Raw genomic sequence first — 17,066 nt, forward strand, 5'->3', positions numbered from 1 at the left:
ATGTTTACCTTCAGTGACTGATGTACAAGCACACCCAGGTCTCGTTGCTCCTCCCCTTCTCCTAATCTGACACTATTCAGATAATAATCTGCCTTCATGTTCTTGCCACCAAAGTGGATAACCTCACATTATACTGCACCTGCCATGCCTCTGCTCACTCACCCAACCTATCCAAGTCACCCTGTAGCCTCATAGCATCCTCCTCGCAGCTCACACTGGCACCCAGCTTTGTGTCATCCGCAAACTTAGAGGTGTTACATTTAATTCCCTCGTCTAAATCGTTAATATACTGTATATTGTAAACAACTAGGCTCCCAGCACCGAGCCTTGCGGCACCCCACTAGTCACTGCCTGCCATTCTGAAAAGGACCTGTTAATTCCTACTCTTTGCTTCCTGTCTGCCAACCAGTTCTCTATCCATGTCAATACCGTACACCCAATAGCATGTGCTCTAATTTTGCACACTTATCTTTTGTGTGAGACCTGATATCCCAATCCACTGGCTCTCCCTTATCCATTCTACTTGTTATATCCTCAAAAAATTCCAAAAGATTAGTCGAGCATAATTTCCCCATCATAGATCGATGCTGACTTTGAACGATCCCGTCATTGCTTTCTAAATGCGCTGCTTTAACATCATTAATAATCGACTACAGTATCTTCCCCTCGGCTGACTGGTCTGTAATTCCCCGTTTCCTCTCTCCCTCCTTTCTTCAAAAATGAAGTTACATTAGCTACCCTCCAGTCCCCAGTAACCGATCCAGAGTCGAGAGAACATTGGAAAATTATCACCAATGAATCCACGATTTCTAGGGCCACGGATGCAGACCATCTGGCCCTGGGGATTTATCTGCCTTCAGTCCCAACAGTTTACCTAACACTTTACTGCATTCAGTGTTTCCTATGTGGCCACTGCAACATCGGCTTCCAATAATTTGCCCAGCCAACAATGGGCAATTATGGACACCACCCTTCCTGAGATCATCTGTTGCCGACCCTGATCTGTTCTGGCATTTTCTTGCCTCCCACCCCTACCACTATCACTCTGAAGAAGGGTTCCGGCCCAAAACGTCAACTATTCCCTTTCTCCAGAGGTGCTGCCTGACCTGCAGAGTTACTCAAGCATTTTGTGTATATTTTTGGTATAAAACAACATCTGCAGTTCCTTCCTAACCAAAAAAGCAAGCCCTTTAGGCTCACCTTGTCCATGCTGCCCGTGGTGCAGATCAATGTTAGTCCCATTAGTGATAAGTCCTAACTTCGCTGAACAAAGCCTGCTGGATCTCCTGGTTGCTTACCATGCTAGCTCTCCTTCCCATTCCTATACTAACCTTTCTGTCCTGGATCTCCTCCATTGCCATAGTGAGACCACATGCAAACAGGAGGAAAGGCACATATTCACATTTTGTGTGGTAATACACTTGCCAACACCCCCCCCCCCCTCCCCACCTCAGCAAGCTACCATTCCTTCTCCTTCCCAGCTTCCGCCTACATTCCTTCCTCTGGCTTCACAGTTCGCACATCTTCTTTCCTTATCTCACACTTTCAGTCTGGACTTTGTCTAGTCACTTGCCTATAAAACATCAACCCCCTCTCTGCCCCACCCCCACCTCTACCTCTCTGGCTTCCTCCCTCCGCAACTCAAAATGTCACTCCACGTTCTGCAGAGATGCTGCTTAACCTGGTGAGTTGCTCCAGCAGTTTGGTCTTTTTTTGTTTATTTCAAAGCTTTTCTTATAATTAGTTTAGAGATACAACACGGAAACAGACCCTGTGGCCCACTTAGTTCGAACTGACCAGCGATCCCTGCACACTAACACTATCCTGCACACATTAGGAACAATTTACAATTTTTACCGAAGCCAATTAGCCTACAAACTCTTTAGAGTGTGGGAGGAAACTGGAGCGTCTGGAGAAAACCCACGCAGGTCAAAGGGAGAATGTACAAACTCCGTACAGACAGCACCCATATTCAAGATCGAACACGGGTCTCTGACGCTGTAAGGCAGCAACTCTACCGCTGCACCACTGTGCTTCTTCTTCTTTCGTGTGGCGTGCACAGCCTAAAGTTGTTGGACAACTTGTTCTATTTGATCTTCCGTTTGTGCACGTCGAGTTGATTGCATTAGTCGAAACAGGGCGGACCACGTGAAGGTTGCAATCTTCCATCCCACCACTGTGCTGCCCTATCTTAATACTTCATGTGTAACAGTAAAAGAGTTCTTGAGACTTTTTCCTTATTTTCTGACCTATGACATGATGTGGAATCATCTGGGGGAATAAAATGAATTCCAATCTAGACTTTGTGAAAAATGTTTCAGTTTATAACCATGTATGCTTATATTTATTTAGGAACTCGCCAGAATTTCAGAAGTTGCTGGGGATTGCAATGGAAATGTTTTTGTTGTGTTGTGATGATGCAGAGTCAGATGTCCGAATGGTGGCAGATGAATGCTTAAATAAAATTATTAAGGTAAGTCAGCATTGTTGAATCACATTTGCAAATGCCTTTGACATTCTGCTTGTGTTTCTGATAGTTGTGCATTAAACACCTATCCACGTTCTCCAGAGCAAAGTTGTTAATTTGTGGTGATATGGGGAAACAAAATGTGCTTAATGTGGTGAATGTTATGAGAATCTGTGAGAATGTGTTGTGTACGTGGCAAGGTACCCTTTGGTTATCTACGTAGTTTATTTATTGAAGCCTGCGCTCATGCTTGTGTTTTCTGTGGATTATTTCCAATCGTCTCTGGTCAAGTTGGATGTGACAATAGCACTGTCCATTTCATCTTATTTACCCACCAACTCTTTGACCACTGACATACATTGGCTTCTGCTTAACTAGAATTACCAATAATTCCAACAAGAGAATTTGAGAGAGGGGTGTTATTTTTGACAGAGCCATTGCTGAACCAGAAGCCAATGTAAGTCCTTCCGATTTCTGTAGACTTGTCTGATTTCTGTTCTCAACGAGGCTTTCCGTTCCAGGACATCTGAAATATTCTCTTTTTTCTCCCAGGATATGTATCTTCCTCCCCACTGTGATTGACCAAGCCCTTGCCGTATCTCCACATCTCCTCAACATCTCGCTCTCACCCTTGCCCCTTATTGCCCCTTCCCCCAGACAGAATGGGGAGAGTTCCTTCTGGTCTAAAGTTTCTCCCCATCAGCTTCTGCATACAGCACAATGTTCTTTGACACTTCTGTCTACTACGTTATCCCACCATCTTCCCTCTTCCTCTGCTCACCCAATTTTCCCTCGGCTCACCCAATTCTTCTTTCCGCTGGGGTCAGTCTCCTCATTCCCTGGATTGCTTGGAATATTACTCCAAATGTGGTCAAACCAAAGTCTAATAAAGCCGCCACGCGACTCCCTGACTCGTTTACGCAATGCCCCAACAGATGAAGGCAAGCATACGATAAGCCTTTTATATCATTCTATCAACATGTGTTGCTGCTTTCAGGGAGCAATGGACTTGGACCCCAAGATCCCTCTGTAAGATCAATGCCCTTAAAAATCTTGCCATTAGCTGTATACATTTACATGCTCTTACATTTGACCCCTCGAAGAATATAAGAGATATTGAATTTGCAGACAGGAAGTCACACTGTTTAAACGGCTGAAAATCAAGGTGCCAGGAGTGGTGAAAATGACATTGCATGCGGCGTCCAATTTCAACGTATTGAGGGCACAGCAGAGAAGAAAGAGCAAATAGAATTGGAGGAATTAAAAAATATATTTATTCCTGTCCTGGAACCTTATTTGCTTTATTAGTAATTGAATAGTTAAATGGAACAGTCCTGACATTAATATCTTGAAATTTGTATTTTAATTTTAAAAATATTGTTAAAAATCATGCACCTAATATCTCTATTTTTATTTAACAGGCCCTGACTGATTCAAATCTGCCACGGTTACAACTAGAATTGTATAAAGAAATTAAAAAGGTGGGTAAGCAATTGGAAGAATGTTCTAATGAATTCTAATAAATGATTTTATAGTTATACTAGACCAAGTGCAGACCTGTTGGGTCTGTTCCCCCAACATGCAGTTGAGGGGGGGGGGGGGGGGCAGAGAGGGGGGGGGGGAGGGAGGGGGGAGGTGGGGAGAGGGGGAGGGAGAGGGGGTAGAGAGAGAGAGGGGGGGAGAGAGAGAGAGAGGGGGGGGGGGGTCGCAATTTTTATCAAAGGACTTGCGAGGCGCGACTGGCAGCATGTTGGGTTTGCAGTGGGAGGGAGGGAGGAGGCAGAGGGAAGGAGGATGGGGAAGAGAGAGGGAGAGGGTGGACCTAAACTCGGTGAGCGGGCGGCTCTGACGGGGTCGACCTCGGGTGATGTGGAGAGCCTTGGCAGCTCTCGCGTGATGATTCCCCGTGTCCCTGCGATCAACGGAGGAATTGCAGGTTTCCCAGAGGGAGTAATGTCCCGCGCGACAATAACTGCCGCCGCCATGTTCAAAGCCGGTGACCTCTGGTGACCTTCCGATCTGCAGAGCATTTTGACAATGTGGGGGGGGGGGAGTGAGCTGGAGTGGACAGGGCGTGGGAGTCCAGCTGCGGGAGGCGTGGTGCGAGTGTACTTGTGCTGGGCACGGGGCTTTAATCCAAAGCGGCCGGGGGCGGCGCCTGGAGGCAGGTGGGCATTGTGACGTTCGCAGCTGGTGAGCGCTGTTTAGATGTTAAACATTGAGTTTTGTGATCAATTTTATTCAAAATCTGGGGAAATAATTCACACACACACACCACACTTTAATAACTAATGAGATTAGTTTAGAGATATAGCGTGGACATAGGCCCTTTGGCCCATTGAGTCCGCACCTACCATCAATCCCCCCCCCCCATACACTAACACTATCCTACTCTAGGGACAATTTAACCAAAGCCAATTCACTTACAAATCTGTGTGTCTTTGGAGTGTAGGAAACTGGAGCTCCCAGCAAAAACCCACTTGGTCACAGGGAGAATGTACAAACTCCATACAGCCACTACCCGTAGTCAGGGTCGAACCCGGGTCTCTGGCGCGGTAAGGCAGCAACTCTACCGCTGTGCCACCTTAGTGACATTAATGTTTCTGACTTAGCCTGCACTTGATGCCCTTGTCACTTCCACTTGAAGAAACCAGTGAGTCACTGTCATAAGGTGTTGAAGTTCATGCAATGCCTCCAGGCAAGCCTAAATCCCAGCAATAGTGGTACTGTTTATGACTAGGAGTAACTCTCTGAATCTATTCCATGAACTTTCATCTGGAGAAAAGGTAGGTTTGGGAATTGCATTATCGATTATCTTTCAACATGCAGTTATTCTTTTCCTCTGTTTCGCAGAATGGTTCATCAAGAAGCTTGCGGGCTGCGCTCTGGAGATTCGCTGAGCTGGCTCACCTTGTCCGTCCACAGAAGTGCAGGTCAGTTACCTCTTCGTGTGCATTGTTCTTAATTTGTTCGTAATTTATTTTGTAAAAGCTGTACCAGCGTGGAGTTTTCAGGGTTTCCTTTTCTCAAGTCTATCGAAGTCTGCGTTTTGAAAGTAGTGTGCTTCCTAGATGACTCCTGAAATGTGCTGAGGAATGTTTGGGTGTAGGATTAATTATCGTTCATTAAACCAGGATTCCTTTTACTTCCTCTCTGATTCTTCTTTAAAATATCTTAATACTGCTCGGGCTCCTTGTCATCTGATCCTAAATGTATGTTTTTATTTTGCACCTCTCCTCCCCCTAGCTCGGCTTTTAAATTGCAAATCCTCCACTTTTTCTCTCCCCCCTCCCACTCCCTAGATTTTTAAGAAGGGTCGATGAACCGAAATGTCGATTGGTTTCTCTTTTCACAGATGCCGCCTGATTAGCTAGATGAATTCTTCCAGCATTTCTGCACATGTACCTGTCATTTAACGATGCCTGATTATTTTGCTCCCATGTAAAGCTGGGTTGTATCTACATGTGACTTTTCTACATGGTCATATTATTGGCAACGCTCGAGTAAGAAAAGAAAATTAGTTAGAAGTGGTGACGGTATTTTATCTTGTTAATCGTCCAGGTCCCCGTGCATTTTCTGTGGCTGAAAAGAGTAGATGGGATAAGAGAATAGTTAAGCCATTCCTTATTCTGTACGTCTCTTTAATCATACCCCTCATTATAAATAATCACCCACAGGTGACTTACTAAACTGTTAAAGTTAGGAACAGCAAATCGATCCCCCAGCTCTCAATTTCAGTGTCGTGGTTCTGAGCAGCTCTCACTTCCTTGTTTCCTACTGCAGCAAATAGTACCTTACATAGACAATGACCAGGTGAAGGATGTCAAGAGACAATAGACAATAGGTGCAGGAGTAGGTCATTCGGCCCTTCTAGCCAGCACTGCCATTCACTCTGATTGTTAAGAGTTTGTTATATATGCCGAAAATGGAACAGTGAATTTCACAGATAGGCACAAAATGCTGGAGTGACTCAGCGAGTCAGGCCGCATATCTGGAGAAAAGGAATAGGTGATGTTTCGGGTCAAGACTTCTTCACACTGAGATATGGGGGAGAGGGAAACTAGAGGTATGACAAGGTACAAAGAACAAATGAATGAAATGTATGAATAGAACAAATCAAAGCCAGCAACGATGATCAAGGAAAGGTGGAGTCCACATTGGTCCATTATTGCCTTTGGAAAAGGTGATAAGGAGTGGATACAAACAGTGAAATTAAGCAGGAAGACAGTGAAACTAGTAGGGTGACTAGGGTGGGAGAGGGACAGAGAGAGAGGGGGATGCAATGGTTACTTGAAATGAGAGAAATCAATATTCATACCAATTATCTGCAGCAGCTAAACAGTCATAAACACAATCCACAAATAATATATAATAAACATTTTCAAAGTTAACTGAATGTTTTTGATTGGTCATCTATAGAATGAACTGTGTATATACCTGGTACTGAAGGTTTTGTAAATTATGAATAAATAGTTAATGCACGTACACCTTGCACTAAGGTCAGAGATTGTGTATTTGCAAATATTGGACATTTCCCTTGACGATTAATTTTTTTTGGCTTCAATGAGTAAAATTGCTTATGTTTAAACCTACCTTTGTTACCTGACTAGGCCGTATCTTGTGAATCTGCTTCCCTGCCTGGCCAGGATCAGCAAGCGATCGGAAGAATCTGTGCAGGAGACGCTGGCTGGTGCCGTGCCAAAGATAATGGCAGCTTTGGGAAACTTTGCCAATGACGGAGAAATCAAGGTACTTTCAGTGATTCAATGATACTTTGTCATGTGTACCTAGGTACAGTGAAACGCTTTGTTTTGCAAACAACCCGGTAAAATCATATGGTGAACCTCGCGTAGGCAGTACACAAGTCGCCACGTTTCTGGCACCGACAAAGTTACATAAGTTCACCCAACAGTCCCATCTTCTGCCTGCCGCTGGACGTGGCAGCAGACGGCCTCCCCTACCAGGTCCCCCGTTCTCGGCGACCCCCTGCTGGGTCCTCATCATTTACGGTGGCCCAGCGTTTCTACTGGGTTTTATACTGCCTCTGGTGCATTATTTTTAGTAATGACCCCACATAGCAATTTACAGAACTTTTCCAAAGAGAGAAACACAAGGCTCTGATATTGATGTATAATCCATATATTTCTACTAAGTTTAATTAAACATTTATTTGAAGGTGCTTTTTAGTAAGTAGGTTAAAACTTGGTCAAGAGCACAAACTACTTTTGTACAGATGGGGCATATTAAGTGATTTGATGTCAATATCGTAAGGGAAGTTTAAGCCTTGATTTTTATTTTATTTTGGAACTTAGTCAATAGAAGAAATGAAGACATAAGAAAACTGTAGATGCTGGAGGAAAGGACCTGACCTGAAACGTCATTTGTCCATTTCACTTCACAGATGTTGACTTCCTCCAGCAGTTTGTTCTTGACAAAAGAAGAAATATTTTCTGTGTCGGGAGTTTTGTAAAAATATTGATGGACCAAATTTTATTTCAGGATGTTGACAATACTTCTCTCTGTTCGGGTGTTCACTTTGCTGTTCTAGTTGACACAGAGGGTGATGGGCATATGAACTGCCAGAGGAGTTAGTTGAGGCAGGTACAATAACAACATTTAAAATTCATTTGGACATGTACATAGAAAGGAAAGGTTAAGAGGGATATGAGCCAAATGCAGGAAAATGGGACTAGTTTAGAAGGGGATGCCTCGGTCAGCATGGGTGAGTTGGGCAACAGGGCCAGTTTCTGTGCTCTATGATATAAAGAAATCTAGAAACTTTTTTTAACCTTGAAGTTACTTGCTCTTCTCCAAAGGTCAAATGTATTATATGTCGTGTTTTGAGAGTGACTGATATGTGACATTTCCAATGTTCCTTTCTTTGACCTATTTCCCTTCATAGCTTCAACGTTAGATGATATTGAGCAATCTGGCTCGGATTTAAAACAAACAATTGATCGGTCTGTTTGTGGTGGAGTGTTGCAAACTTCTAACAATGTTTTACTTTCACTTCTGAAAGTCTTGGCACTATTATACGGCTGTTCACTCCTGTCGTAGATTTCCCCGCCACGAAGCTTAAGTTTCACTATTGGTGTCCTTGAGTACCTTGTAAATTTCAATTGTATCACGCTAATGGAACCCTAATTTATGTGTAAATACAAATCTTTATGTAAATACAACTTATCAGAAAATTGTTTTCTCCTGTCTACCCTAATAGATAGTGGGAAATAACTTCCTCTGGCGAAGGAATTTAAAAGAAAATGTGAATTAGAACATGGAACATAGAAATGTACAGCACAGTACCCACAATGTCTGTGTCGAACATAATGGCAAAAAAAATTTAAGCTAATCTACCTGCACGTGATCCATATCCCTCCATTCCCTGTATATCCATGTGCCTTTCTAAAAGCCTCTTAAACACCACTATCAAATCTGCCTCCACCTAAGGGCATTGCCTTAAATTAGAGCCGGGTCATTTTGTAAAAATATTTGAAAGCATTCTTTTGTTTAGTTTGGGATAACGTTTAATGGAACTGAAATGCAATTTTGCGGCTTTTAAAAACAAGGCGCCATAGGAATTTTATTGTAATGTTTCACAACACAGTTTGGGAACAGCTCCATCCAAGACAGCAAGAAATTGCAGAAAATTGTGGAAGCAGCCTACCTTCCTTCCATTGACTCCATCTACACTTCATGCTGCCTCAGCAAGGCAATCAGCATAAACAAGGATGGATCTCACCCTGGGCACTCCAACTTCCCCCTCTCCCATTGGGCATGAGGTACAAAAGTGTGAAAACACATACATCCAGATTCAGGGACCGTTTCTTCCCAGCTGTTATTAGGCAACTGAACCATCCCATCGCCAACTAGAGAGCACTCTGACCTACCATCTACTCATTGGAGACCGTTGGACTATCTTCAATCTGACTTTATTGGACTTTATCTTGCACTAAACGTTATACCTTTATCCTATATCTGTACTCTGGACTGGGTAGCAAGCAACAAAATAGCAGTGGAGCACTGTAGGTTGAGGGGGGAAGGTAGTCAGATCAGGGGTCCAAGAATCAAGAGTGCTTTATTGTCTTGTGTCCCAGAAAGACCAATTAAATCGTTGAAAATTAATCAAGAAAAAAATAGAGGAAGCTTCACAAGTTAATTAAGCTATGCAAAGGGTTTTTGAAAATGGGGAAATGTGCCAAAACAAGTGGATCTAGATGAAATAACAAGGAACTGCAGATGCTGGTTTAAACCCAAAGATGGACACGAAATGCTGGAGTGACTCAGCGGGTCATGCAGCATCCCTGGAGATCGTAGATGTTCTCCAGGAATGCTGTCTGACCATTTTTGATCTCCAGGGATGCTGCTTGATCCACTGAATTACTCCAGCACTGAGAGTCCATCTTTGGATTTGGAATGGGACAGGATTCCAGTCAATGTAAGGTGGACTTTGAACTGCAATCAGATTTCTGTCCCATGCCCTCTTAATTTTAAGAACTTTGAGAAGTGGTGGGACAGTGGCGCAGCGGTTGAGTTGCATTACAGCGCTTGTGACCTGGGTTTGATCCTGGCTATGGGTGCTGTCTGTATGAAGTTTGTAGGTTCTTCCTGTGACCACAGGGGTTTTCTCCGGTAAAATTGTAAATTGTCCCTAGTGTGTAACATAGTGCTAGTGTACAGGGTGATCGCTAGTTGGCGCAGACTTGGTTGGCGAAATATCCTATTTCCACGCTGTATCTCTAAAGTCCAAAGAGAATTACTTTGTTTATTTAGAGGAACAAAAGTAGATTTATATTGAGTCTCAGTGAAATGGTTATTAACCATTGGGCTCTTAAGCGGCTCTCAGAATTGCATTAGCTGTTGAAAGATAGGTGCGATAATAAGTGTCCCAGTTCTTCGTTTAGATCTTTGTACCAACAGTGTGAAGTAGCTCTCTTTCTGACTGCTCTTGTTAAGTCTGGATTGTAAACATGCCAGCGCAGCTCATGTGCTGTCACTGATGTCTGGGGAATGCAATGGCGCATCATCAGCTAAATGTGGTGGCTGATGTCATGTATTTTTTTTCTGATCTGGCCTCATTCTTGAGATTAGCACAGCTTTCAGAGATGTCTTGAAAATGGCATAATTTTCAGACTTTTCTCCAGATAGATGTAATCAATGATTACAATACGTACAGCATATGATTTACAATTTTTGGGCACTTTTACTGAGAATACAAGTCAGAGATACAGGAGTTTTTAGGGGCGGTACGGTAGAGTAGCAGTAGAGTTGCTACCTTATAGCACCAGAAACCCGTGTTCATTCCTGACTAAGGGTGCTGTCTGTGCGAAGTTTGTACGTCCTTGCATGCGTTTCCTCTGGGTGCTCTGGTTTCCTTCCACACTCCAAAAATGTACAGTTTTGTAGATTAATTGACATCAGTAAAAAAAAAATGCATTCCTAATGTGTAGGACAGGGCTGGTGTACAGGGATCGCTGGTCGGCGCGGACTTGATGAGCCGAAGGGTCTATTTCTGCGCTGTATCGCTAATCTAAATTTGATCTTGCAAATTTGTGTCTTTTAATGTGGAAACAGTTTTTGGACAGTGTCCATGTTTATATTTGAATTTATCAATGCTTTAGTGATGGTGCTTTCAATCTTGTAAATAATAAGACGATCAGCCTAATGTCTAACTACATCAATATACAGTGTGAGTTCTGCATCATCAGTGTCACTAGATTGGGATCGCTCTGCTTAATCTGAACTTCAGTCTGTCATATTCCTGAAATTGCAGTTTATTTTTTGCAGCTGTTGCCAAAAACAACCACCCTATGAGTTGGTAAAATCCATGAGCACTTGCACTTGCTTTGCCAAGGTCAGCTATTCCCCACTCCATCGGATGTGATTGCACTGTATATGTTATCCCTTCCCGTGTAAGGCCGAGGAGTTGGATCCTGCTTGACATCGCGTGACAACTTTGACTTGAACCATTGCTTCCCTCCTACCATGGTTAACAAAGTGTTTGACCTCATCTCATCCATTTCCTGTGCTTCTGCCCTCACCCCCCCCCCCCCCCCCCCCCCCCCCCCCCCCCCCCCCTTCCAGGGCAGAACAAAGTCCTCGCCTTCCATTCCAATCAGTCTCCACAGATCATTCTCCACAACTTTCTTCAGAGATTCTACCACCATGCACGCCATCCCATCTCTTCCCTTTACAGATTTCTCAGGGGCCCCTCTGTAGCCCCCTCTGCTGCTCCCAACATTCATCTCCCCCCACCCCCCATGACATATTTCCATGTGACCACAGGATGTTGCAACATTTGTTCTTTCACTTCCTTCCCACCAAAACAGACTGTCCATGTGAAGCGGTGATTCACTTGTACATCTCCTATTCCAGTGTTGTATGTTGTGTTCACAATACGGCAGTCTCTACGTTGGATGAATCAAGCACATACTGGGTTGCATTTAATTCACGGACCTTTCTCTTACTTTTGACCTCACAAAGTGCATTATCTCACTCATGTCACGATTAGACCCCATCTGGATTTCCTCCTCTCATATTTGCAACTGACCTGTCCATTCCTATGTCCTCTGATAACCTTCCTCACTATACCCACCCTGCCTTTCTGCAGCTTCCCAGTTCGGATGAACAGTTTACTACTTGAAACATTAACCCTGGTTCTCAAACCATAGATGCAGCTTGACTGACTTTCCATCATTTTTGTTTTTATTTCAGTCTCTATATTCAGTGCTAGAAAGCTGTAGTGTGGCACGTCAGATGTGATAGTATCTATCCGTCTACTTGTCCTCGCATCTACATTTTAATATCGTTTGGAGTGAGTTGCAGTACAACTACTGTGGAAAGACCCTCTCAGTCTAGGGAACTGCTGACTGAAGAGCAACTAGATCAACACCACACTAAGTTTCTACCCTCTTGTTCACACCAATAATCTATTTGTCTTTTTCCACTCTCTCATCCCATCCTACTTCTATTCCATTGTTCCTTTAGAGTAGTCCCAGCCTTTTATCCCATTACCATAGAAGTCAAGAGTGATGGATATGCCATCAGGTCCAGACACTTCCAGAGTGTTTACCCCCCTGAAGCATCTTCTGACATCAGCCTTTGTGACTGTGATTGTAATACCATCGGGGGGTTATTGAGGGCCAGTAGGGCACATCAACATTCTCCTTGTCAAAGTGTGTGTAGAATGCATTGATCTTGTGTAGGAGTGATGCCTCACTGGGGCTTGATCTGTCCCCTGATTTTCTCATGTGCAAAGTAATGGCATTCCGGGCTCTGCCTCAGTCACTGAACATCCACCTCATCCTCCAGTATGGAGCGAAAGTCCTTTTTAGCTTTTGTGATGGCCTGATCAAGGTCACATCTAGAGTTCTTATGCACCTCTGTGTCACCGGACTTGAATGCCCGGGGTCTGGTCCTCAGATGAATGCAGATCTCCTGGTTCATTCAGGTTTCTGGCTGGGAAACACTCGGATGGTTTTAGTAGGACCATCTCAGATATTTAGGTGCTCTTTCTCGTGATGAAGTGCATGCTAAGAACATTTAATGCATTTGTCTTCCGTTGGTTATTCCCATCTCTGAAACATTGCCTTCTCTGTATCTCCACTTTGCTATCGGACGGCTGGATTCTTCTGATGCTCTCCTTACTTGCCTTCTGTCTTGCACATATTGCAAGCTGAAGGTCATCCAAAATTATTATTCTTATACCCTGGCCTGCATCAGATTCCAACTCCTTTTAGATAGGCAGATGGGATAAATGAAATGGAGGGATGTGGATCATGTGCAGGCAGAGTAGATTGGTTATCTTGGCATCATGTTCGGCACAGACATGATGGGCCGGAGAGCAGTTACCTTTTTTATGTTCCATGTCTGTTCTATTTACACTCGTGTCTTCAAGACAATTCAATCCTTTGTCTTTAAAACATTTCTTTAAACTGCCTTCTTGACCATGCTTTTGATTACATTCCTTGTACCTTCTATATAAGAATAAAAGGACGTACCTTTAGAAAGGAGATGAGGAGGAATTTCTTTAGTCAGAGGGTGGTGAATCTGTGGAATTCATTGCCACAGATGGCTGTGGAGGTATTGTGGGTATTTCTAAAGTGGAGATTGGCAGATTCTTGATTAGTAAGGGTATCAAAGGTTGTTGGGGAGAATGGGGTTGAGAGGAAAAGATAGATCAGCCATGATTGAATGTCGAAATAGACACTGGACCAAACAGCCTACTTCTACTGCTTTGACTGATGTCCTTATGAACTAATGGTATAGTTCAATTTTGTTTGATTGCATTTCCATGAAATGCTCACTTAATTAACAATTGAAATGATAGTTAGTCTTTGGTTTATCAATGTTTTGGCAATCTCAGAAGGATAAACATCATTTTCAAATGTGCTTCAGATGTAATCAATATCAGATGTTGTAAGAATCAATGGTAAATCGGAACAATGCCGCTATATTGCTGAAAAATATGTTGCGGGAGACTCCTGTGTATTCTGCTGTGTTTCAAAGAAAATACATCCTAACCAGTATTTCTCCATTGTTGTTCAACTGGACAATAGTTTTTAATTATCCTGTATTTAATATTTAAATTTCAGATTTTGTTGAAGACCTTTATTGGGAACCTAAAATCGAGTTCTCCAACCATGCGTAGAACTGCAGCCAGCTCTGCTGTTGGCATCTGTCAACATTCGAGAAAAACTCAGTACTTCTATACCTGGCTTTTGAATGTGATTTTGGGTAAGACTGTTATGGTTCAATTATTACAAGTGTGGAGCCAGAGGACACTGCGGATGTTGGAAGCTTGAGCGAAAAATAAACTGCTGAAGTAATACAGTCGGTCATACAGCACAAAAGCATGGTCTTCGGCTCAACACATCCGCACCGAATAAGATGCCCCATCTAAGCGAGTCCTATTTGGCCAATTTCCCACTCAGCCTTTCCTCTCCATGTTCCTGCCCAAGCGTCTTTTAAATGCTGTCACAGCACCTGCCTCAACTACCTCCTTCGGCAGCTGGGTCCATATACCCACCACCTCAGTGAAAATAATGCCTCTTAGGTTCCTATTAAATCTCGCCCCTCTCATCTTAAACTACAGTGGCGCAGCGGTAGAGTTGCTGCCTCTCGGCGCCAGAGACCTGGGTTTGATCCTCACTACGGTGTCGTCTGTATGAAGTTTATACATTTTCTTTGTGACCACGTGAATTTTCTCCGGGTGCTTCGGTTTCCTTCCCCATTCCAAAGACATGCAAGTTTGTAGGTTAATTGGCTTCTGTAAATTACCCCTAATGTGTTGGATGTCAAATTGGGATAACGTCGAACGAGTCTAGGGTTAATTGCTGGTTGGGACCCTTCGTCACACTGAAGAAGGATCCCGACCTGAAACATTGTCTGTCCATTTCCTTCCATAGATGCTGCCCAACCCGCTGTGTTCCTCCAGCAGTTTGCATTATTGGAAATTGGCTTATCGAAATAATCTTATGTGCTCTATGTATTTCTTTCAGGGGTGTAGTATTGCAGGCTGGTCTAGCATTTTTAATTATCCGTAGTCACATATGAACAGATGGTGACAAACTGACTTCTCAAATTGATGCAGCTTTTGCAGTGATGTTGATAAGTAGTTAGTTTCAGAGTTTTGATCCAACCGCCGTGAAAAACATGCCTCAATGTCTGTTTTGGAAATGCTTCTTTGCAACCTGCTGTTGTTGGTCCTGTAGGTCGTGATAGTGCTATTTTGTTACTTGTGTACGCTTTTCTGGGTCAGGGGTTCTGCCAAAGAAACAGTTGATTAAATTGCATGTGATAAATCACTGGGGACATGCGATTTTGCTTTGACTTTGAGATTATTTTAAACCGTGTGAAGGTGCTCCTTGATGACAGCGATAGGTTTTGTTGAGAGTGTGCTCAAATGTTTATTTAAGTTATTCAGGAAATTGCTGGGGCTACTGCATCATCTGTGCATATGTGAGAATCACCATCTTGCTAGAGTTGATTGCTGTTTCAGCCATTTTGCCTAACAATTTAATGTGGCTGGGTTTTATTTTGATCTGTTGCAGCTTTTTTTTTAAATGATCTGTTGTATGCTCACCTTGTTTTTTAAAATTTGTTCTTTGGACTTAGGAAATCCCATTTAAGGGCCTACAAAATGAACCATGAGCCAGTGTGCTCCTCATGTTAGAGCTAAGAATAACGTATCCCATAGAAGCTTTCATTAATTCACGGCATCCTAAACCACTTCATAGCCAATTATAACATGGAGAAATATTTAATTGTTAGGTGGGGAACACTAGAATTTTAATTCAAATAATAATAGTTGGGTGGTCATTCAAGTTTTTGTGCCCTTGTTCCAATGAGGTATAGGTAAAGTGTATTTCCACAATGCAGATTGAATATCACGTAATTGGTAAATTAATGAATATTATTTGTATTATGTGGGGCCAATTGGTAACAATGTAGTTTCAATAGAACCACTTAAAATTTACATTGGAAATTGACGAGGGGGAAAAAGCTGCCTTGGGGGAAAAAACAGTTGCGGGAAAGAAAATTGCTTCCACGTAATCTCCCCACTGTAATCAGACACCATTGACTCTCAGAAGCATAGCTGTTACTTACTCAGTGGGTGGTCGTTGAAATTACCATGAAACCACTTGCTTTGGCAAGTAAGTGCTATTAAGCCATGGAATATGGAATGAGCTGCCAGCAGAGGTAGTTGAGCAGGTACTATAATCTATACTATTACTAAAACTCATCTTGTCCTCCTCCGGTTTGTGTTGTTTTTTAATTTGCGCAAAAACGGTACCCTATATCGATAGGAGTGGGGCCGGGAACCGGTGAACCCACCCCCCCCCCCTCCCCCACAACCCCCCCTCCCCTACACCCCTCACCCCTACACCCTCACCCTCCCCTACACCCCCCTCCCCACACTCCTCATACTACCCACACCCCTACCCCCACAACCCCCTCCCCACACACTCCCTCTCCCCCCACACCTTCACCACCCCTGTACAGACCCCCTCCACTGCACCCCCCCCACCCACCAGCCCCCGACAGGCCCCGCTTGAAACCGCCCCCCTCGCCTGGCTGCAGGACACTCCCCGCTAGAAGCCATCCCCGTCCCCTGGCAAGAGAACGCTCCTGCCGTTGCGTTGGGGGAACAGGTGAGTGGCGGAATATTGCATTGGGGAATGGGTTGCGGTGGGTGACCAGGCCTTCCATGCGACTGGGACCCAACGGGTCCTACTTAGTCTAGTAGTATTTAAAAGCCACTACGACAGGCTCATCAGAAGAAAACGTTTAGAGGGACATGGGCCAAACGTGGCAAATGGCTTAGAAGGGACATCTAGGTTGTCATGGACTAGTTAGGTTGAAGGGGCTGTTTCCATGCTGTATGATTCAGCATAGGCTTTAGTGGTTTTAGTTTGCAGTAACAAAATACAATCTGAAGAAGGCTCCTGAAATGTCGCCCATTCCTTCTCTCCAGAGATGCTGCCCAACCCGCTGAGCTATTCCAGCATTTTGTGTCTATGGTGTAAACCAGCATCTGCAGTTCCTCCCTAAACAAAAAACATTTATGCCTAATAAAAAGACCTTTTTTTTTAAAAAATCC

The 17,066-nt window shown here is 43.6% G+C and overlaps 1 protein-coding gene across 2 annotated transcripts in view; it reads left to right on the forward strand.

The window, feature by feature from the left end:
• Positions 1 to 17,066, forward strand: part of htt (huntingtin) — a 201,683-nt gene that overhangs the window by 18,737 nt on the left and 165,880 nt on the right. For both annotated transcript variants that reach the window (XM_055632294.1, XM_055632295.1), the window contains exons 3-7: positions 2,353 to 2,473; positions 3,889 to 3,948; positions 5,321 to 5,400; positions 7,078 to 7,216; positions 14,059 to 14,200. In XM_055632294.1, coding sequence (XP_055488269.1) covers positions 2,353 to 2,473; positions 3,889 to 3,948; positions 5,321 to 5,400; positions 7,078 to 7,216; positions 14,059 to 14,200 — 542 coding nt within the window. The remainder of the gene's footprint in view (positions 1 to 2,352; positions 2,474 to 3,888; positions 3,949 to 5,320; positions 5,401 to 7,077; positions 7,217 to 14,058; positions 14,201 to 17,066) is intronic.

The sequence above is a fragment of the Leucoraja erinacea genome, chromosome 3 (assembly GCF_028641065.1).
Source record: "Leucoraja erinacea ecotype New England chromosome 3, Leri_hhj_1, whole genome shotgun sequence".
NCBI classification, from domain to species: domain Eukaryota; kingdom Metazoa; phylum Chordata; class Chondrichthyes; order Rajiformes; family Rajidae; genus Leucoraja; species Leucoraja erinaceus.